The sequence below is a fragment of the Arctopsyche grandis genome, chromosome 1, assembly GCF_051622035.1.
Source record: "Arctopsyche grandis isolate Sample6627 chromosome 1, ASM5162203v2, whole genome shotgun sequence".
NCBI classification, from domain to species: Eukaryota; Metazoa; Arthropoda; class Insecta; order Trichoptera; family Hydropsychidae; genus Arctopsyche; species Arctopsyche grandis.
The window spans coordinates 12625944-12648472 of NC_135355.1; the positions used below are offsets into that span (position 1 = coordinate 12625944).

Consider the following 22529-nt stretch of genomic DNA (forward strand, 5'->3'; position numbering starts at 1 on the left):
TGGAAGCGTGTTGGAAGCGCTCATGTGTGTGTGTATGTAAATATATGTATATTTAAAAATATAGATATGTATATCTAAAAACATATTCAGCCATCGTCGTCTCAGTCTAGTCGCGAATTGTTAGACTCGTTATGTATAGAATACAATGATTTATTATGAAATGGCAACGTTTCATCGCCGTCATACAAATTATAAATAGTGCGAATGAAGCGTTAAGTTATTCGAGCTCATAAACGAGCGCAAATCTGACGAGGTTAATAATATATCTATGTCCTGTTAATAATATAGATATATGTAGGATCTCATTCTTAACAGTAGGTAATTACAATTTTGTCATAGTTGATAACTAAGCGACGAAACATAAAATAATAAATACGCGATATAGACATCAGTCGACTCGACATATACATATGTACCTACATATAATACATACATAAATAGTGACGTTTGGCGAGTGTTAAAATAATAATGGGCTATTTTTTATTGTTGACGAGTGGGTAGTGGTGGCCACCGGCGATCGATCCGGCTCCACCAATCAGAGAGCGGCTGACCACACCCCCAGACTCCCACCACTCGTTTCTGTTTCCCCCTGCACATCTCCTCCTCACTTTTCTTCCCTCCCTTCCCCTCCCCTCCCCCCCCCCGGTCGACTCATGAACGCTCACATGAACAACATTGTAGGTGCGTCATTGCAATTATATACGCAAGCAATTTCCGAAACCGCATATTATTTCAAATTGATCGCTGAATCCATTTCAATTCCTTAAAGCTTAGATCGCACCATTTGGCACTGTACTGCAGCGACGCAGCGCGGCCAAATATTGTTTAGAATATTTGAACGAGGAAAATGTTATAGTACATTTCTCTGGATAGAACGCACTACGAATGGCGCAACACTGAGCGTCAAGGTTGCCTTTTGTGCAACTCTTAAGGCGCTCTTCCACCGAATACGTTGACGCAGACGTGTCGTTTTTGCCCATACGAATGCACATACGTCGCGTTGACGTATGTTCTGTCGCGGTCGTCAGTTGCGATACGTCTGCGTCAACGTATTCGGTGGAATGGCGGCTTTGTGTGCTGCGCTGCGTCACTGCAGCGCGCTGTCGCCTAGTGCGGTCAGACCTTAGCTCTCTCCCAGTGCCGGTTTTAGGGGGGGGGGCTGGATCGGGCGGTGCCCGAGGGCGCCAAATAAGTTAGGGCGCCACTCGATGCGCCAAAAGCGCTTTAAAATTAAAATTAGAGCGCCAAAGGTCCTACATTTGTACTCGGCAAATTCTAGTCAAACAATCTACTGGAAAAAGCCGAATTCAAAATCTGATATTATTAATAATGAACTTATCAATTTCTTCCTTTCTTCCAAATAAAATTCAAGGTAAAATTAATCCACTCATTGTATTAAATTTTATTAAACGGCACAATTTACAAGAATTATATCCAAACATTTGAGTTTCTATGCTTTTTCTGACACTGCCTGAAACTGTAAAAAGGTCCCAAGGCCGGGAAAAAGGAGGGTGGTAATCTAGTTTTTTTTTTCTAAGGGTGTAAGGGTGTTTTTCTAAAATTGCCCGAGGGCGCCATTGGGTGTAAGGCCGGCACGTTAATACTACTCGCAAGATGGGCAAGCATCGTTAAAAATTGCACAATGCATTCAAAAACACACAATAAACAACATGGGATACATTTTTATAAGTAAATTGATCCGATTGTATTTATTTTATTTTATTTATTTTATTTTATTTATTTGGAAAATTTACAGTTTACAGTTTATTAGATTGATAGTAAAAAAAATATAATTATGTTAAGTAAACCATTAATAATTTTCACATATAGGTAAAAAAAGAAAAGCTCAAACATTTAAAATAAGAAACAAAAATGATAATAGAGTAAGATAGTTAAAGAAAACAAAAAAAGAAAAAAAATAGAAATAACAGTATAATAAGAATATCAGAATAATAAGAATAATAATATGATAAAAATTATGAAATAATATAAAAAATATAATATATAACAAAAAACAAAAAGACAAAATAAATACATCAAAATAAAAATTCATAATCATAATCATAAACTTTCATTAAAATTAATCATCGAAAAACAAATTTGCAATAATTACTCTAGCTTGTATAGCATTAATATTAAATAAGTCAAACATAGAAATTGTTAAGATTAGTGTGTTGACGGTGGAGCTTGCACGCCAGATGAATGAGCTTCTTCCATAATTAGAAAAAGTATTAGGTATGTAAAGGAGCTCATTACATCTAGTCATTCTATTTGGCACACGCAATGATAGTCTGCTCAATAATTGAGGACAGTCAATCGAGCCGTTAAGGATGTTCAAAATTGTTGAGATGTCAGCTATCTCCCTTCTTTTGACAAGAAGAAGTAGATGCTGACACCTACAAGCATCTTCATAGGAAGTATAGGTTAATCCAAAACGGCTACTGACGTACCTCAGGAATCTCTTCTGAATGCGCTCCAATCTGTCTCTTGCACCAGAGTAATCTGGGTTCCAAACTTGGGATGCAAACTCAACAATACTTCTTACGTATGCACAATATAGTATTTTGTATGATTTTATAGAAGTAAAGCATTTGGAGGACCGGATGACGAACCCGAGGGCCTTCGACGCTCGAGCTACAACATTGTCAATATGTTTACTAAAGGATAGATCAGAGTTTAAAAAGACTCCCAAATCCCTAATTTCCGATACCCTTGTGACCGTACGTTTTAGCGTATTTATTGAGAGGTACCGCGTAATATTGACAACAATTATTTATTCGTAAGGGCCCTTCTATTATTATTACATTTCTCTGGGTACGTCTCCATAACATCAATTAAAATTCACTACATCAATTAAAGTTTTATTTTGATATAGATTTATTTACAATTTGAGTATATGGTGGTGTTGGGGCGTTGGTGGCTAATCCGTTTCTCTTCTCAGTTGGGGGACTATTTTTATCCACTTTTTTGTATTTGTCTGTCCTTGGGAACTCTTAAATTAACGTGCAATGTATAGTTACAATAAAAATATGTATTATATAAAATGAACGACGTTTATATTATATTAATTAAACTTAAATAATTGGTTATTAATATAATTGAGTATTCGGTGCCACCAAGAGAAATGTTTTTACATTTATTTAAAAATAATTTTTACATTTCTCTGGTGCCACCCCTGAAATTTTATGTAGAATGCGGGCGATCGCCATGACACTTTTAAAAACTGTCAAACTACGATGTTAATTGAATAATATGTTACTTAATGACTTAATCAATTTACTTTATAAAAATGAACCCCACGTTGTTTATTGTGTAGTTTTGAATGCAATGTGCAATTTTTAACGATGCACTTGCCCATCTTGCGAGTAATATAAACAAACAAAGAAGTTTTTATCGGATATACGTCGAGCACAAGGCATCTAATAAACTGACGCCAAAATTATGTAAAAAGGTCTGTGGACATTCCTCACTTGACAACAATATGACGCCTAAAGCCACTTATTTTATCATAACATTTCTCTGCTCTCCACTTTATGAACGTATTCCGTTTCCTATCTCTCCTTGTTATCTCCTTTATTAATTCTCATTATTTCTTATCCGTCCGAACGTCATCACTGACAAAACATATTGATCGAAATTTTTTTTTTCAAAATGCGGTGAGATTCATCGGCAAAACGCGCACGACATAACGCTCACACGACAGCACTCACAGATAAAACGCTCACGTGACATACAGGTCTGTTACCAAGAGTTGGCATTCTCATATTCATGCAGAAGCGCATGAAAGAGATAGAACGTTTCTTTTTATTATTAAATGTGATAGCATGCTTTACACCCATTCACTGACACTACACAAGCGCATTTATTCTCGCCAACTTTCGGTAACGGAACTATAACACAAAAACGTTATTTTTTAGAACAAAATTAATCCAAAATTGAATAAAACGTATCGTAACGAATTTACACATTCTATCACAGATCAATAAATAAAATATATATTAGATAAACCAGTTAAATCTCAATTTATTCACGAAGTACCGACATAATTATAGGATTTTTTTTTATGTCTTCATATAAATAAAGATTTTTGTACAGCTACAATTATTACTTTATCTATGTTTTAATTGGCGCTAATTATAAATTCTTTTATATGTAAAATAATCAACGGGATTATATAATGTTATGTTTATGTGGCTTCTTCTTGTTTTGTAGGAAACTGCGAATGTATTGATTTTTTTGTGTTTTAGTAAAGACATGCAAATGTTATGATTACGTTTTTTCTTTAAAAATATGCAATATCAAAAGGAATGTTTACTCAATAATATCACATTTCACTTAAAGGGCACCCTATCTTAGACGGAAATCTAATACAAAAATGAATTTTTGGAAAATGAAAACCAAATAAAACTTCCCATCAGTACCGACCGACTGGTGAGTAATTACATCGCGAGTTATCTTGTTTGAAAAATTAAGGCGCAAAAAAACTAAAAAGCTACTTCAACCTTTTATGTACATCAGGCCTGGGCAAACTGCGGCCCGCCGAGTATTTTGGTGCGGCCCGCGAGCAAAATTCATAAAAAGTTTACTTTTTTCTGATCTAAAATTTTTTTGTTGATTTGTTAAATGGTTTATCGTTTCTGACATTCAAAGATAGAATTCAAATTTGGGCCAAACTAGACGGCAAACTAGAATACCGACTTTAATAAGCAATTATCATCAATATTAGAATCGATCACATGGTACTCGATAGCTCTCGACGAAAGTAATGATCGAAAAGATACCGCACAGTTATTAATTTTCATACGCGGATGTAAATCTTAATTTGAAATTATTGAACAGCTTTTGTCATTGGAATCACTTAAAGATCAAACAACAGGTGCTGATATTTTTGAAAAAGTTGTTAATTGCTTAAAAAAATAACAACTGACAGAACACCAAGTTTGACGGGTAAAAATATTGGACCATTAAAGAAAATTCAGGATAAATTTGCGAAAATTGTCCTGATTACAATTTAATTATAATTCATTGTGTTATACATTATACAAGTATTGTGCAAAAATGTGACATCTTAGTTGAACATGTGACATCTTGTATTATTAAACTTGTATTAAACACAGACAATTCATTGCTTTCCTTCAAGTTATTGAATCTGACTTCACAGATATTATTGATCATAATCATATTCGATGGCTTAGCCTAGGAAAAATACTTCGGCGAGTATGGGATACAAAAGAAGAAATCGTTTTATGTATCCCACGAAAAGAAGAAATGAAAAATATTATCGACTTCCCCGAATTAACTGATAATGACTGGCTGTGTGATTTTGCATTTATTTTGGACATCGTGAAACATTTAAATCACAGTGTTCCAAGGGGAAAATTTATATGTCCATGATATGGTAAAGTTTGAATGCATTTAAATTAAAACTACGACTGTTTCTTCACCATTTATTGATTAAACGGGTAGACCACTTTTCAACCATGAAATTGCTGAAGATACCAGAAAATGAATTTGAAGAATATTCTGAAATTATCAACGATTTAAGTGGTGAGTTTCCATGAAGATTTGGCGACTTCCGAAAAATTGAGATAGACTTGGAAATTATACGAGATCAATTGCAATATACGTATGTATATTGATAGCGTATCGACGGAGTTATAAATTAAGATTATATATTAACAGTGGGATGCTGATTTAAGGGAATTACACCGTCATGAAGAAATTTGCAAATTTTACAACGCCCTTATCACTTCGTAATTCGTAATTTCTAATTCTTCAATCAATTTCTTGCCAAAACCAGCAGTTTCGGTACTACCACCCGTTTCGATTTCCTGGCCACGCCGTCTAGGGGCAGCGGCGGCCAGGGGGTGGCGGGGGGGGCGGTTGATTTGTTTTTTAGATTCGATTTGTCGATTGTTTTAGATTCGGTGATTTCTGTTTTAGTTCCGAATCCGATTAATTATTACTATACGTATTGTAACTTTATTTTAAATCATGTATCAATTTGTTTTCGAAACCACCCGTTTAAATTTCAACGGGCACAACACTAGTCGTTATATAAAAAAATATAAAATATCGTAAACAGTATCAAAACCACTGAAAGTCGTCATTTGAAAATGTTTATGGTTACTTAATTTGTTACGCATAGAAATAGCAGAAGATAAAATTTTTATTATATTTTAGGCTTTCGGGCTTTTTTATATTTCAGCCTTTTTAGGCCTTCCGGTTTTTTAAAAAAATGATTATTTAGCTAATTCAGCTTCCATCATAGATATAGAATAACATAATGTTATTCTATAGATACATATAGGCTTTCACGCAAAGTGATCTTAAATCTGTTAATTGGTTTTGAGCCATGGTCGATCTTAACATATTTTTAATTTTTGATAAAGAAATAAAGGATCGTTCGGCCTGCGCAACAGATACTGGAATGGAATAAAATATACGAATACCTATTATTATATTAGGAATTATATCGTCTAATTGGAGTTTACGTATTCGATTGATTACATACATATATTGGAGTTAATGAGTGGCCAACCATGTTTGTTTCGTAACTGGCTTTTATATGCAAAAGTTTATCTCCTAAACTTTCTGCGATATCATAATTGTAAAACGTATGTACATAGTTTTTTCACTTGGATCTGAATATCATTCTCGTCAAGTGCTGGAAATCTCCATAGTACAGAAAATAAGCCAATTAATTTTATGAGCTGCATTATACTTTGTTATCATTTTGCTTATTATGGTATTAACAATTTTATAAAAAGTTTGGTGCTTAAATTATTCTTCCGCGCTAAAAATTACATTATTAGTTGATGAATCATATTTTTTATTAATTTTTTGCATAATATAATAAGGTTATTTGCAAAATCTGTACCTCTCCCCTCCTCTCGTCAGCCCTGATTAAAATAATCTAACGAAAATTGTACTTACCATGCAGAATAATTTCCATCATGGTATCGTAAAAATATCGATTATTTTTAATTCATTTCATTTATTCAAACAGAAATATTCTTCACCGGACATGCAGTAAACAATTCATTATAAGAGCTATTTAATTCTCCGTAAATTCCTAGCGCTCAGTTTCCCGGGTAACTTTCACCCCCTCGGCAGGTAACTTCGTACGAAAGTTCGCCGGGGTAGGTTCAAATTAATAATGGTACAGTGGACGACACCCCCTAATAATAAATAACCTGTCCGGTCTCACCACCCCTTCTCCAACCCCTCGAGCAACCCACCTCTCAACCACCCACATCCCCACGACGACCGTTGATGCCCATTCTGAGAAATGTGAAGGGTCGACCGGCCGTCCCGAACACAACAACTAAAACTCTAAATTAATTAAAACCGACGATTAAACAAAACAAAATACTTGGATATGATCTTTTTAAGAATATTTAGGTTCACAGTATTACATATATTAAACATAAACATAAACAGTTCATAGTATATCTATGTCTTTTATTTAACGAAATATAATATAGATACATATTATTTTTGCTGAATTTTTCGACTGACGCAAAAGCATATGTTGACGGTTCAATCAGAAGTGAATGTTTCAACATTGAATGTTTATTCACTTTATCTTATGATATAATTAATTTAAATATGTAAATATCATACTGAAGAGGTCTTTTGTTACTTTGATGGCAATTTCACGCGTGTCGGCTTACGTTTGCAAACGCTTTATTTGATCATATATCACCGCTCGCTCGGTAGATATGTACACATGTAAGCGTAGTTACAAGTATGCAATGATAGGTTGCTGCTCTACGAAAAACGACCCTCAAAAACCCCACTTTTGCGATCGAAAGGTTGCATGGTGGTCCCCTTGGCTCTTTTGTGACATCGGTGCTTCTGATCCCTCGTCTAAAAGGGCGACTACGCAATATTGTCATACCGTATGACATACCTTTGGTTTGTATACGTACATACATACGTATGTAGGTACATATGTACATATACATTACGCCGAATATTACACGGTGATCCCGGCTTTGTTAGCACCATGAAATATTCGATTTTCTAATATTCTAAAACCATTCACATATCAATACTATTTTTTTTATATACAATTTAAAAAAATCGTTATCATCCTTCGGTATAGTAATGAAAAAAAATATATAAATACGTATAGTATTTTAAACACAACCGAGATAAATCATTTTATTAGTAGTAAACATTGAATTGTTGGAAATTACCAAACATGTATTACCTGCACTAAACTATGTATCTTATGATTTACTCCGAACGTCATTTTGCACTAAAGTTCAAACTCGACTACATGCCAGCTATGTAGTCGAGTTTGCAATTTTACCAAAGTTGCACAATTTGAAATTATTACTAATTATTTTTAATTACGTTTTTATTGTTATATACAAAACAACTGACTGCGAGAAAACTGTAGATAAAAAACGCAGTGTAGAACTTAAACATTATTTCTAGCAATATTTATTTTTTTATATAATTTTAGCTATTCAACGAATTTAAAAATATATTCTTAATTAATATACATAAAATATCTATATGTATTTAGATATTTTATATTAAATCATATTATATTCACCCTGTTGCTTGTGAACAGCTTGTACAGCCGGTATGTACATATTTTAAGGGTATACCCTTTTTTTAATATGGGGTGACATACGCTTTGTTCCCTTCAAAAACCACCATTTTCCGACTTCTATATATGTAAATCCATCCTACTCCCACATAAATAGCAAAATTAAATTTTCATTACTATTTTCTTATTGTTTCAGGTTTAGAAGCACAAGTTCAAGAGTCATCGAAAGATTTGTATTGGTTCTGAGCCCAACTGAGTCCTCCTTAGTATAAGTTAAATTTTAACTAAGGAAAAGTAAATAAAATGAGAAGCGTTCAAATAAACAAAATTCATACATTGTAAGCAGAAGTGTCTTTTAACGTGTATACTTAGTTTAAATTAAATCAAAGTATATATACGATTATTTATAATAAATAATTGATACATTTGAAACGAGATAGTGTGAAATTGTAAATGTTACATTTGAAAAATTCGATGATTGTATGATAAATATAATGAATAGGGACTGCTCGAGTTCAATAATCAGTGATATAGTTAAGACTTTTTTTAATTATATCCGTGATAAGTCCTAAAATGAGGACATCTTAGATATAAGTGTAAATAAAACAATTTAGTGTAAATATATTTACTTAATATGTATAGATAAATATTGTAGTTTGTACAATTATAAAAAAATAGTACCAGAAAAATTTACCCTTACTATACTTACCGTTATTTGAACATATATACATATATGTATAATATATATTTTAAGACAATGTACTATTTGTAAACGAGTTGAAATGATACAGAGACATACCAATGGTTCTTAACAATTTCGTTAATATGAATAACCTTCGCGAAGCAAAATAATTACTTTTATTAAAAATTAAAATTCATTTTACAAAAACTTAAAGAACCATTGGATTAAATCGTAGATTCTAGAAAAAAGAGCAAGATCACAAGAAATAGTATAAATTGCAGTTGTAGATAGTTACACAGACTTTTGATATTTCTTTTTCATGTTATTATATGTATGTATCTATCTATGTATGTATGTATATAACACATGTGAATTCCAACCGCTTCATAAAATGCACATGTAAAAATCAGGTCTTGACAAATTGTTAGTTTCGATAGTTTGAAAAAATTAGTTATTATCTTTCGAAGATCTCATTGATACTTAATTACTAAATTAAAATTTTCTATTTAAAACATTTCGAACTTTTATATATACATATTTTAAATAGGATTTCACATACATAGGTATTGATATGTAGTGTGACAACAGTTTCTCAAGGCCTGATAATAAATTTTATTTTTTCTTGTATGTTTTACGTAAAAGAATATAGGAAAAATACATCAACTTTATATCATATTAAATATACCTACATCTAATATAAAATGTATGTATTTTATATATATTTTTTAAAGCCATGCACATTTGCATTCAACGCAAGTGTCACGAAAATATAACGCATTTTAACATCTATGTATTTATTACACCTTATTATTGCTTATATATGTGAAAACTTTGAAATATCAAAAGAAACATTCAAATACATAGTGATCTAATAATGGAAACTACGACTTTAATTTTGACTTCCAGACCAGAACAAAAACAATTCCAGACACTTTTCCTATTCGCAAAACGTACACGACATTTAATTTTAAGAAAACTGCCATCCAGACAGACTGTCTTTAAGAGACACATCTCACACGACCAATGCTATATCTAATTAATGGCTCAAAGTGAATTCGTGTTCACAGCTGGCGCCCTAATGGCCGATTCAATTGCCCGTCGCTCCATTTGCTTAATTGCCCGTTTAGAACGTGTTATTTTATTAGAAACTTTTTTTAGACAATTAGCGAAATTATGCCGTGCCAATGTATACACAAGTTTCATTTAAAAAAAAAACTTCAACCAAATCCAACTCAAAAATCAGGCACTCAATGCCAATATACCTATTTCATTCTGAAATATTCCTTAAAAAGTAAAGCAATATCTATTGATTGGAAAACTGTGGAAGACGGTATTGTTGTTATTTAAATTTTGGACGAAATATTGCTTGTTCGTTTGTAAACAGAATAAAATCCAGGAATTCGCCATTCTGTATGTTTCTGTCGCATATATTATACACGTACGACACCGACAAATAAAAACAAAGACATTTGTGTGAATGTGTGTGCGCTTTTTGTACAAAAATGGAGAAATACAACAAAGCACACAGAATTTATAGCAAAGCAGCTGCTCGACGAGTCTATATGTAATACGTTTTGCGCGAGAAATTCACTCTGCAGCTAACCCTATTCATTAAATTTAATTAATTGAGACTATTTAAATTGAATTCGTCACAGGTGCGGCAATGGATTGGACCGATTTATCAAAATTTTGAGCGCGGAAAAAAATTTCCGACTTAAAACATTGGGGCGTCGTTCGTTACGACAGAAGCGGACATTACTTACTTAGACCACATTATTTAATTATACATATTTCCATTTACATACTAGTAGAGATTAAATCAACTATTGGAGTGTCTTACTAATGTTTCAATCGAAAATAAAGCGCGACGGGCGAATGCGGAATCCCCAGTGGCATCTTTATGGCCCTCAAATATATGTACAATGTAGGTACTTATTGGGGCGCTCACATTTTATTTTTGGGCCTTCTTATAATACCGCTGTTTAGCTTTGTATTTATTTACATGATACAATGTGATTGTGATTGAGTGATTCATCACGTGAGGAAATATTTTTTTTAGCTCGATTACCTAATTGAAATTATCGAAAACGTTAGATGGAGATTTGACTGAATTATAATATATTGAATTCACATTTATTATTTAAAGATAATTGTTTTGTTTGTCCACTATGGCAAGCCCACAGTTTAGTACCACCAAATTTGGTATACATACATACACATACAGTGTACTCTCAGTTATCCCGATGTGGATAATTCGGTTTGCGGATTATCCGTGCTCGAAAATAATAAAAAAATTCTTTAATTTTAATTATTTTTGAATGAAAATAAAAATACGTAAAATTGAGTAGATTTGTAGTATTGATTGACCAGTGGGAATTTTTCGTTTGATATGTGTTTACAGTTATGTATTTATTTAATTAATTTTTGCATTGAATTATAATCCCTTACAAGCACACAAAAATTTTAGATTTACCCTGAAAAAAAGCAAAAGATCAAAGTAATAAATAAGCGCAAGAAAATTGTATGCTTAATAAAAAAAAAAATTTGAGATTTAATTGAGATACTCGAAAATGGGGAATCCACATTAAACCTTGCCGAAGAATATAGAATATCAAATTGTCCGAGATATTGTAAAACAAAAAAAAAGAAGTTTGAGGCGTTCACAAAAGATTGTATATATTAATTACTACACGTTCTTGCAAACAAAAGAGTAAGAAAATGTCATCATACGAAGATTTAGATTCAAATTTAAAAAAGCAAAAAAAAAAACCTAGATCATTTAAGGGGACTTAAACTAAAAATCTTACTGTTGATTATTATAATCAAAAAAGAGCATGGATGGATAGAGATATCTTCGAAGATTGGTTCAAAACTAAACGGATTCCCGAAGTTAGAGATTTTTTAAAAAGTAAAGGATACTGCCACATAAAGCAGTATTGTTCATAGATAATGCTCATTTTCATTCGAATGAAACTAAATTTATAACAAACGACGGTCTTATAGCTTAATGTTAATTCAACCTATGAACCAAGGTGTCATATCATCAATGAAACGACTTTACCGTGCTGATCTTCTCAAAACTCTTGCTGAAGAAGATGATGACTTGATCAATTAAATAGGAAAATTAATAGGAGTACTATATTTAATAAAGGATAAAATAGCTCGCCTTTAACACAAAATGAAGATCACAAAAAATAAAAAAATATTTATGTGCTAACGGTCTAACAACACAATAATAAAAGTTCACGAATTGTGAATTTTATGTAAATTCTTATCACAATCACAATATTCATAAATCAAAGAAAACATCAAAACTTCACGAAAATTGAAAAAAAACTGAAGGTGACGAGAACTTCCGAAAATAAAAAGCTTTGACTTCAAACCAAACATTTGTTTTTATTTCTTAGAAAGAGATTTTTTATATGAAAGTTTCCCAGCGTTTATTGCTAAAATGTATTACGGGTGGGATGACGATATCACATTACTGTTAATTTGCAGTTTTTGGCGGTCCGTTTTTTTTTACACTGTGGGTTTTCCCGAACTTCTAATCATGTGGGGAGCCTATCAATATCTTTATAGGGTACCATTTATCGGCCCGGCAAATAAAAAGATTGCCCCTCTCTAAAATAGCTCGCACGACAGATTCGGTTTTCGCCCGGCCAATCAAACGTCAAATGGGTTGCCAGTAACAAAAATAAATACCGACCATAACAACCTAATGTTAAATTAATAGGGCCGATCCTAAATTAACCTAACCTAACCTAACCTAACCTAACCTAACCCTTAAATAAATAACTTTTGGCTACTAAGATATTACGATTACCCAGTGAAAATGTAACTGGTTATGATTTCACTGAAACGTCAAATTTTATTTTTGTTACTGGCAACCCATTTGACGTTTGATTTGCCTGGCGAACGCCGATTCTGTCGTGCAAGCTATTTTAGAGATGTTAATTTGACATTAAATATCGTTTTGACATTTGTCAAAACGACATTTTTGTAATTTATTTTACAGCCGTGCCAAAAATATTATCCCATCTTCGTATCTAATATATAATTTCGAAAGAGACTTTGTAAGTCTTTGGTTGGGAGCTTCGAAAACAAAATAAAATTCAATTAGTTGAATATTATATATTTTTCGATTCAAATAAATTTAATAAAAAAACAAATGAATATTTCCTATTAGATTCGCCATGTTTAAGCTGTTTATATTACAAATACCGAGCGAGGCCGGGTAAAACCACTAGTACTTAATGTAATCTACTAATCGATAATTTATTTTTGTTTTATATTACTTTCAATTTAGCAATGTGGGTAAAAATAAAGATAAATTAAATCATTTGACAGTGAAAATGTATAATAAATTATCTGAAAATCGACGTTGTTTCATGAAGTAGAGAAAATAAAGTAAAGATTGGATGGTCAAAAAAAGTGGAGGATGGTAGCACACATCGAGTGCACACATAATATATATTTAGAAACGGACAAGCGAAGTAAAAGAATGAAAATGAATCGTTCGAACGACTGCGACGCGTTCGTTATACATACATATGTATGTATGTATGTACATATGTACATACATATGTAGATACACTCGTTGTTTTATTTAGATTACATATCCCCTTTGTTCTTGTGAACGAAATTTGACCGAAAATATATTTCGAATTGGTTACAGTGAACTCGGTGAGATTTCAATCACGCTCAACACCGGTTGTTCGTTATTATTCAAGTGTCGTTTTTGCATGTTAATTATCGCCGGTTTTAAGTAAAAGTAACTACTTACATGTACATGTGTAAATAAGTTATGTAAGTTAACTTGGCAGGTGCTCAGATTCAAGCAACGAAATGTAGGTACATGTGTTTTAGAGGTCATTCCAAAACAAAAATTTACCAACAGCATGCAACAGTGATCAAACGTTGAGGTCTTAATTAAGATACTAGTATTTCGAAAATCGATTGATGTTTGTATCTAATTTGATAGGTCATTTATATTATGTATACCTACATAGTCTGAATACGTAGACATTTTCCCTTTATGACTTTCTATCCTAATTAAGACGATGTTAACAAATGTAAAAAGGACGTAGCAAATATTATATGTATCATGTAGTACATATGTATAATTAAGATTCCAAAAAAAAACTATTTTGAAAAATTGCGTTTTCACAATTATAATTGAAACTGCATACATATATATGTACATGTATTCTGGATATCAATATATTGTTGTTAAAATGAACGTCAAAATACGATTGTTGCAAAATCGGGACTTTTCAGTGTCGAAATATATCATATCACTGATAACGGATCAAAATATGGCAGAAGACGACAGTCGGGTTCTACATAGTTTGAGCTTTGGCTTTAGGATTTAAACTCACGACGAGAGCAAACCCTGTCCTCGAAGAAGAACAATGAAGCTGTCAATCCAAATTGTTATCGAAGACATGTACTGACGCCACCGCTCAATTTCCATGAAATTAATTTATGCTTATGTTTATAGTTTATTTTTGATCCGTTTTGATCTATTTGGTGCGATAACGTCGTATGGAGGAAGTTCACAAATGAAAATAACTCAAGATTCAAAAATAACCGTTGACATTAATACGCGTAAGCGATGGTCTTAACCCTTCCGTGTCATGCCGCAATATATCATCGAAATGTGTTTCTGTTTCCATTAAAATTATTATAAATTATCTTTCTTCTTGCACGTAGATTTATTTGGAAGATTTTCTATTTAGATTAAATCATTCCTAAATATAATACAAGCAAAAAAATTAAAACGCCATATATATCGCAACTATTTTTAAACAGACCAATTTTAATTAATCTTAGTGCATACGCGTATACATACTTTATTTTAAAATAATTGAAAAATACCCATATGTATTGTATGCCGTTCAAAATAGGAACAGTTCTCCTATCGATCAATCGGTTTCCTTGGCTGCTCAGGGAGCTTTAATGGATTGGTGACATTTATTACCGAGAAAAAGAAAAAATAGACTCGCACACATACAATGGCGGTCGGTAGCCATTTTTAAACCGCAAATAGGAAGTGTCATTGTTTAAGAAATTATTCAATTTTATGGTGTTGTAAAACTGTCGAACGGAAGCCGCAAAGCGGGGTTCTTACGACATATAATACAATTATCGGTTCATCTGTGAGATTAAACTATCGTTAGTCCTATCTTTACACATAAATCAACGAAAAAATTGTAATAATACAAATATAACAAATATTAAAACCAAATACTTACTAGATAAAAATAAATGAGGGGAGCAAATATATCGTTTATGAAAAAACCATGAAACAGTCAAAATATTGATTCTAGTCTTAACAAATCATTCCAATAGACAGAAAAATCATGTTAGTTCTGAAGAACCACCCAGATTCGGGGCCAAATTATGCAGAGATTTTTATAAACTTGCCAGCATCATTGAAACCAATGAAACTAAGCTCGTAATATTGTAAAAAATATATATTTTTAACATCGTAAAATCTTATGGAAATATTTTGATATAATGAAACTAAGAAAAACCCTGTAAAAATCATATGAAAAATCAAAGATACATATACAAGTACCTAGTTAAAAAATAAATTATTAAATGATGATTAGATTATTTCTCCTTATATATACATAAAATTTTGTTGGTAACCATTTAGTCACGTAATCATTTTGTCGTAGACGTCGTGTCGTCAGACATTTTGTCTGTAGACGTTTTGCCGTGACTCCAGCTTCAAACTCACAACTTTACACTTGGCTTTCGGAGCAATTTACGCAGCAGAGAACAAATAACCGAAGCATTAGCGCCGAATCTGCAGATCCCGCATCCAAAGTGTCCATAAAACCGTTTTAACGACCCCATATCCAGCACACATAGGAAGTGAGAGGGTTCCTTATTGTTCCCTGGGGTGGATCGATGTTTACACGACGCTTCCTAGACGACAAGTCTTCTTCATTAACCGACTTTGGTTTACGCGCATACCACTCTCAAAACCACTTTACCGAATGCGTATTCAAGCCGCTGAGTAACGCTGTTCTTTCTTCGACCGAAAATACATTGTTTTTAGAGGACATCGTCGACGCTTCTATTCCAGCCATTAGGTAGTATTACCGAGTCTGCGGAAGTGTGTCCGTTACCTACTATTCTTTTTTTTATTTACGCATTGCGTTTATGAAAACGTAGATATGTCTGAACGGTTGACGACTCCTGTCCTCTTCGTGGTCACATCTCATGATTCATCCGGACAAGATGCACGATGACTGCGGACATTCTTCAGCGCGAACACGAGTCCCGTCCCGGACGGACAGACAGGTACCGGACTCTCGATGTTCCGGCTGACCCGTCCCGTTCCGACGAATCTCACTACTGCACTACTCGATCATTGTCCCGCTTGGTAAATTTACCGATTATGTGACTTTATGATAGTCAGATTCATTTTTGCCGTAGATTTTACCAGTCATCGTACAGTTAGTTCACGTTCGTACGTTCGTTTGGTTTTTCGGGACATTTTCAAAGGACGAGCGGTGAGATGCTGAAGATGAAAGGACAAAGCCTGTTCCCGCGCTCTGTCCACCACCAATTACACAGACCGATTTACAAGATGGAGCTTACATTCAACAGAGATGTTCAACTCTGTTTAAATGCCCCCATTTCATTAAACTCATTTAAATCCCCCCAAAATCAATTCAATACAATACAAATATTTGATATATTTAAAAAATATATTACTCAAATGATTATATTATTTTATTAAATTAATACCTTGTTGTTAAATCATCTAATTTAAAAACGAATATTTTTTTAATATCCATTTCACAGCTGTTATTTACATCAATAAAAATTACACGATAGCTCTAATTTTACAGAAGCGATTTTATTGATGTCATTGAACATTGTCTAATGACGCTGCATTCCAAGGCAAAAAAATTAAGCTATTTAGTCGTCAAATTCAAACTATTGACGACTGGCTGGTTTTGCTAATTGATCGTTTTAACGCACAAAAAAATGATAAGAAATTTCAACGATTAATTTTAAACACGCGTGCGATACAAATTGGACAAAGACTTTAGTACAAATACAATTTCAGTAATAAAGCCAGAGTTTATCGTCCGTTTCATAATATAAAAATAAAAATAAACGTCACATAAACGTCATCCAGTTATAATTATTGTGGTTGGAAATTGTTAACAACCCCTGAGAGTTACACGTCAATGCGCAAGAGCTTTTATTATAATATTTATTTAAGTAGTGAACATGCAAGAGACCAGATTCGTACATAAATCTATAGTTTTCTACGAACTATAAAACTTGGCTGAAAAAAAAGTAAATCGAACGAAATAAAATAAAAATGTTGTAGCCGATACGTTTCAAGAGATAGCGGTCCTCGAAACCGAAACTAGCATATTTTATCCGATTTAAATTAGTCAATTATTTAATTCTGAACGTGATAGGGCGACGATATGAGACCGGTGAGTCTAACGAATTCGTTCGAATTAATTGGAACCTATCGTTGAAAATCTCATATAAATTATCATATTAACTCGGCGTTGTGACTGTGTAAACATTAATTTGAATATGGGAATAACCTATGCGACGTCTAATAGACATTGCGACTAGTTTCACTTTTTTTGTAGTATTTTGGGTGGTATTGGAAGCTGATTATCTTATCGAGCTACATTTTTACATGGTATAATCCGAAACGATTACAAATAGCCGACTTCGCGGTAGGTATTCGACAAAAATTTTAATCATTCAACATTCAGACAGTGTTGATTGATATAGTCTCTGAAATCATGTAAAATAACTCGACTACTTGAGAGACAACAATACCCAATTTAACCTCAAAATACACTTGATTTTTATTTTTACTCGGGTAGTATTTAATGATGAAGTCATTTACCATCTCCAGCTTGATCGATAATTTTACTTTCAATATATTTTAAAACCAATATTAAAATTAAGATCCATGTATGTATGTACATACATAAATATGAACCTAAGCATTATTTACACATATGTATGTATATACATATGTATTTAGATACAAATATAAACCTACATATATGATTGGAAAATTGGCGAAAAATTCACAGCAAAATTCAAATTTTCAACGTCTCGAATTTGCTGATCTATAAAATGTCATCTCTTTGATGCTCTGTAAAATTACCCAAGATTTTTTTTATCCATGTTTATATTGGCCAGCAAGGCGTATTGGCGCCTTGCATATTACCTGTTACGCATTCCTGGTATAAACATGCATATGTACATGTATAAAATAAAATATGTGTACATAGTATGTGCTACATACACATATGTACATGTACTATTGCATATAACACATATGTATGTACATGCATGTACTACATACATATGTATATATAAAAAACTATCAACCTATTTGAGCCAAATAAAATAAGATTGACTCGTTGCTAAGCCAAACAACATTTAGTCAACTCAACATTATTGAGTTTTGAATTTTTCATATTAATTCATCTAAGAGAAATATTAAGACATCCATTGATAAATAATATAGTGTAATAAATTAATAATATGTTTCAATTTTTTTAAATAAAGATTTCAGTGAATGCATTTTCAAGTATTGAGAAATTTGAAACTTTTAAACTTCATATTTTACAATATTCAGTTCCTTTTACCAGTCTTTAATAAATCGATATCCATCAAATTGGGAAAATTTATATGTATCGTTATTAACGAAACGGTACAAATAAAAAATAAGTACAAAAGTAAACAATGTAAAGAGTAAATGACGACTTTGAAAGATGATCAATGAAGCGGTGTTTTTATTATAGGAATTGATTAATCTCGTGTGACTTACGGGCGACTGTCGAGTGTTTTTTCGGCGATTGCCTATCGCGATAGCGGCAGCCGACCACAAAGGAGATCTTCACCGTGGATAAATATCTATCTGTTCGTGTATAGGAGAAAAAATAGTAAAAGACCAAAATAAAATACGTACATAACGATGTCTGGTTCGAACGGTCAGATCACGTGTCATCGATGACCTTAAAATACACAACACGATATCGATGCACGATGAAGTTGTAACTGTTCGCAACCGAAGACTATACCGAAATTTTCATTGTCCGAATCGAGTTCAAAATAAAAAAAACTCGGATGTGACCAAACCATGACTTTATCTAGGTATTTGGGGAATATAAGAAGGTCACAAAACAAAATTCGATAATTAAACATACATACACGTTCACACATACCGGTTATGAGAGCATTTTCGATACAAATAGAGCGAAAATGTAAGGAAACTTACACAAGACAAAAGTTATACTTCCGGTTGTCGAATTTTGTTCAAAATGTTATTACTGAAAATCAATATAATTATTATACACATTAAATATCAAGAAAATAAAAATAAATCAAAAGATAAAATATTGAAATCTTGTTTAAAATAAAATACTACTTCCAGTTCACGAATTCTGACCAAAACCTTATCAGCTCTAAATTATTCATTAAGACAACAAATATAAATTTTCAGCATGATACGTTCAGGAGTGTGGAAAGAATCGTGTGGTCACAATATTTTTGACTTTTCTAAGAGGAAAAAATTCCACATATTGCGAATGGAATATACACATGGTTCAATACAAATTCATCTCAATATGAATCTAAACGGGCACGCGTTGTGCCAAATTGACGTTTCATCCTTCTTTTCACACGCATCCACATATTTTCCACATTTTGCTTTCTATCATTTGTATTTCTATCATTTGGATCCACGAAATTATAACCACTTTTACCGGAATTCGGAATATTTCCGTACGCTGCCCAACCGTCCGCAATTATATGCGAACCAGGCAGTATATGTCGGAGTTTAATTCAGGGCACGGCAATACTATTGGCATCGCAAAGAGCAATCAATGACAGGAATGAGCGGGTCGACCGAGTCTCGCTTCCGAGCCTAGAGGGTCCGCCCTATCAAGGATTCCGACTTATGCCCATAACTTCGTATTAAGCTTAAACGTCTATATATTAAAACTTCAGTTCTATTAACCTAAAGCTTTCTGAGAAAAACATAAATCACTTCGATTCTCTAGGTTAAAAGTACTACTTCCGGTTGAGGTACAAATATTAAAAAACAAATGTTAAGTTATAAAATTTATAATTTCGATTACATGTAAAAAAATTATCGTCTGATTCGGTTAGCGGTTTGGAAGATAATTGAATTCAAAAACTTAAAAATAAGAGGACACCTATATTTTTGAAAACAATTTACATCGTATCGATAAGAATTTCAGTAACCGAAACAAAGTTTCAGTTCGATAGGACTAACGGTGTTCAAAAAATCCCCAAAATACAAACAATTTTTTTCTAGATCATTAAAACGTGATCAGTTATCGATTCTAAGTTAAACAGATAGAGTAAAAATAGTCATACCTGTAATAAATTAAAATGGATTTAAAATAGCGACAAAAAAGTAAGTAAAACCATAAAAACACTACTAATATGTTGACCACTGGTCATGCTTACACACTAATGCACGTGTGGGGTTGAATTGATACATCCCCATGTGCTAACTATGCTTCATTCATTCTCGGTTGGGTGATGTGCAGATTTAAAAAAAAAAAAACACACACACACACACACATCAAAATGAGGTATACATTCTACGTTCTATTAAAATGGAAAATACCTGAATACAAAACAATATATTTCACTTAATTATACGTTGAAAGCTGGACGCACTTATATATTACATCCATATGTATGCATTTGATATCAAATGTAGTTTTTTTATGAATCGACCGTATTTAGGGGGGCTTTTAGCTGAATTTAAGTACCCGTAGGATCATCGGAAGTAAATCGTAATCTCATTAACGAGCCAAAACGAGCCCACATAAAATATAATCGAATGCGTGCGGTGGCGCAATACTCAACCACGAAAATCTGAAAAGCCGACGACTGACAGTCACCGTTTTATCGTTTCACTCGAATCAAATTTCATTTCTTTATATGTTTTATATGGGTGAACGTTTCTGGACGCGGGGTCGCTACCTGACTTTTTACTGCTTTTGTCAGGCCTAAAACAATAAAGAGCAGTTTACGGCTAGACCGGCATTCGAGCAATGTGAATTGATGATTATCGCACGCTTTATGGCGGCTCCCAGTATAAATGCTCACCGGAGAGCTCTAATTGCTTTCCTGTTTTCGGTTTTGGAACTGCACCTCGCGTCATCACAACACGTGAATGTTAATGAGTGGCATCGCGTAGATGTGTTCCGATGATGACACGCTAGAAAATTATCGTCTAAGCTCGCACACTACCTTTGTCAAAAAATCAACACTCATTGTCCGTAGTATGCGAAATGTCCATTTTTTCTACTTCGATAAAATATTGTTGATAAACGTGACAGTAAATGATAATTAAGTCGGAAAATACCACGATTGTTTTAAAGTTCTTAGAATTAAAATATCAGAAAAAATAATTACGTTTACGATATTTCAGTAGCCAAATTCCTCAACCGTAACGCGATACTAAAGACTTCAATGTGATAAAACACTTTACTAAAACTCGACGTCCTCTATTTGTAAAGGTAGGTAGTTTTCGATTCAAATACGACCTATACAAAATTCTAAGAAATGTCGTTTTTCTTTCCTCGGTTGTATTTATTCTGATCAAAACAACCTTTGATTTGAATAAATAATTAATTCCAGTTTTAAATTTGACACGTAGCACGATCAAAATTTATGCAGCATGTTGATTAATAAATTGCGTACTTCATTAGATTAACATGGTCATCGCAAAATCGCAATAATTTAATTGCCTAAACTCGATCAAATTTTCGAAGGATATCAAGATTTTAACACTAGAGATTATCGTACAAAAAATTTTCCCAGATGTTTGCTTTTAAAACAACCAAATGAAATTTGAACGACCCTTATATGCAAAGCATCGCAACTCGAGTGACGCGGCAGTTTTTGTGGCGACACCACTTCGATCTAACGCGTTCTAGTGAGATCGCGTGTGAGGGAGAAAACCGATGTTAGTTAAAGTTTTGTCACCTATGTATGTATGTATGTACATACTAGCTAGCGACTGCCGATGAAGTATGTACATATGTACAATGTACGTAGCTGACAAACTCTACGAGTCGAAAACAATGTGTGCCGCGAATATCAAGAGGTTGCGTGGCTCTGCTTATATGCACCTAAATTAGCGCTGATTAATGAGAAAACGTGCTATAAAATTATACACAAATAGTGAAATAAACATATGCTCCGTCATTCTAAATCAGCATTAAGTAA

At 32.9% G+C, this 22529-nt stretch overlaps 1 protein-coding gene across 2 annotated transcripts in view; it reads left to right on the top strand.

Annotated features, from left to right (window-relative positions):
* vg (transcription factor vestigial) overlaps positions 1-8916 on the top strand; it is a 57461-nt gene extending 48545 nt beyond the window's left edge. For both annotated transcript variants that reach the window (XM_077433024.1, XM_077433032.1), the window contains exon 8: positions 8763-8916. In XM_077433024.1, the coding sequence (XP_077289150.1) occupies positions 8763-8812 (50 nt within the window). In that variant the 3' untranslated portion in view covers positions 8813-8916. The remainder of the gene's footprint in view (positions 1-8762) is intronic.
* The last annotated feature ends 13613 nt before the right edge of the window (positions 8917-22529 follow it).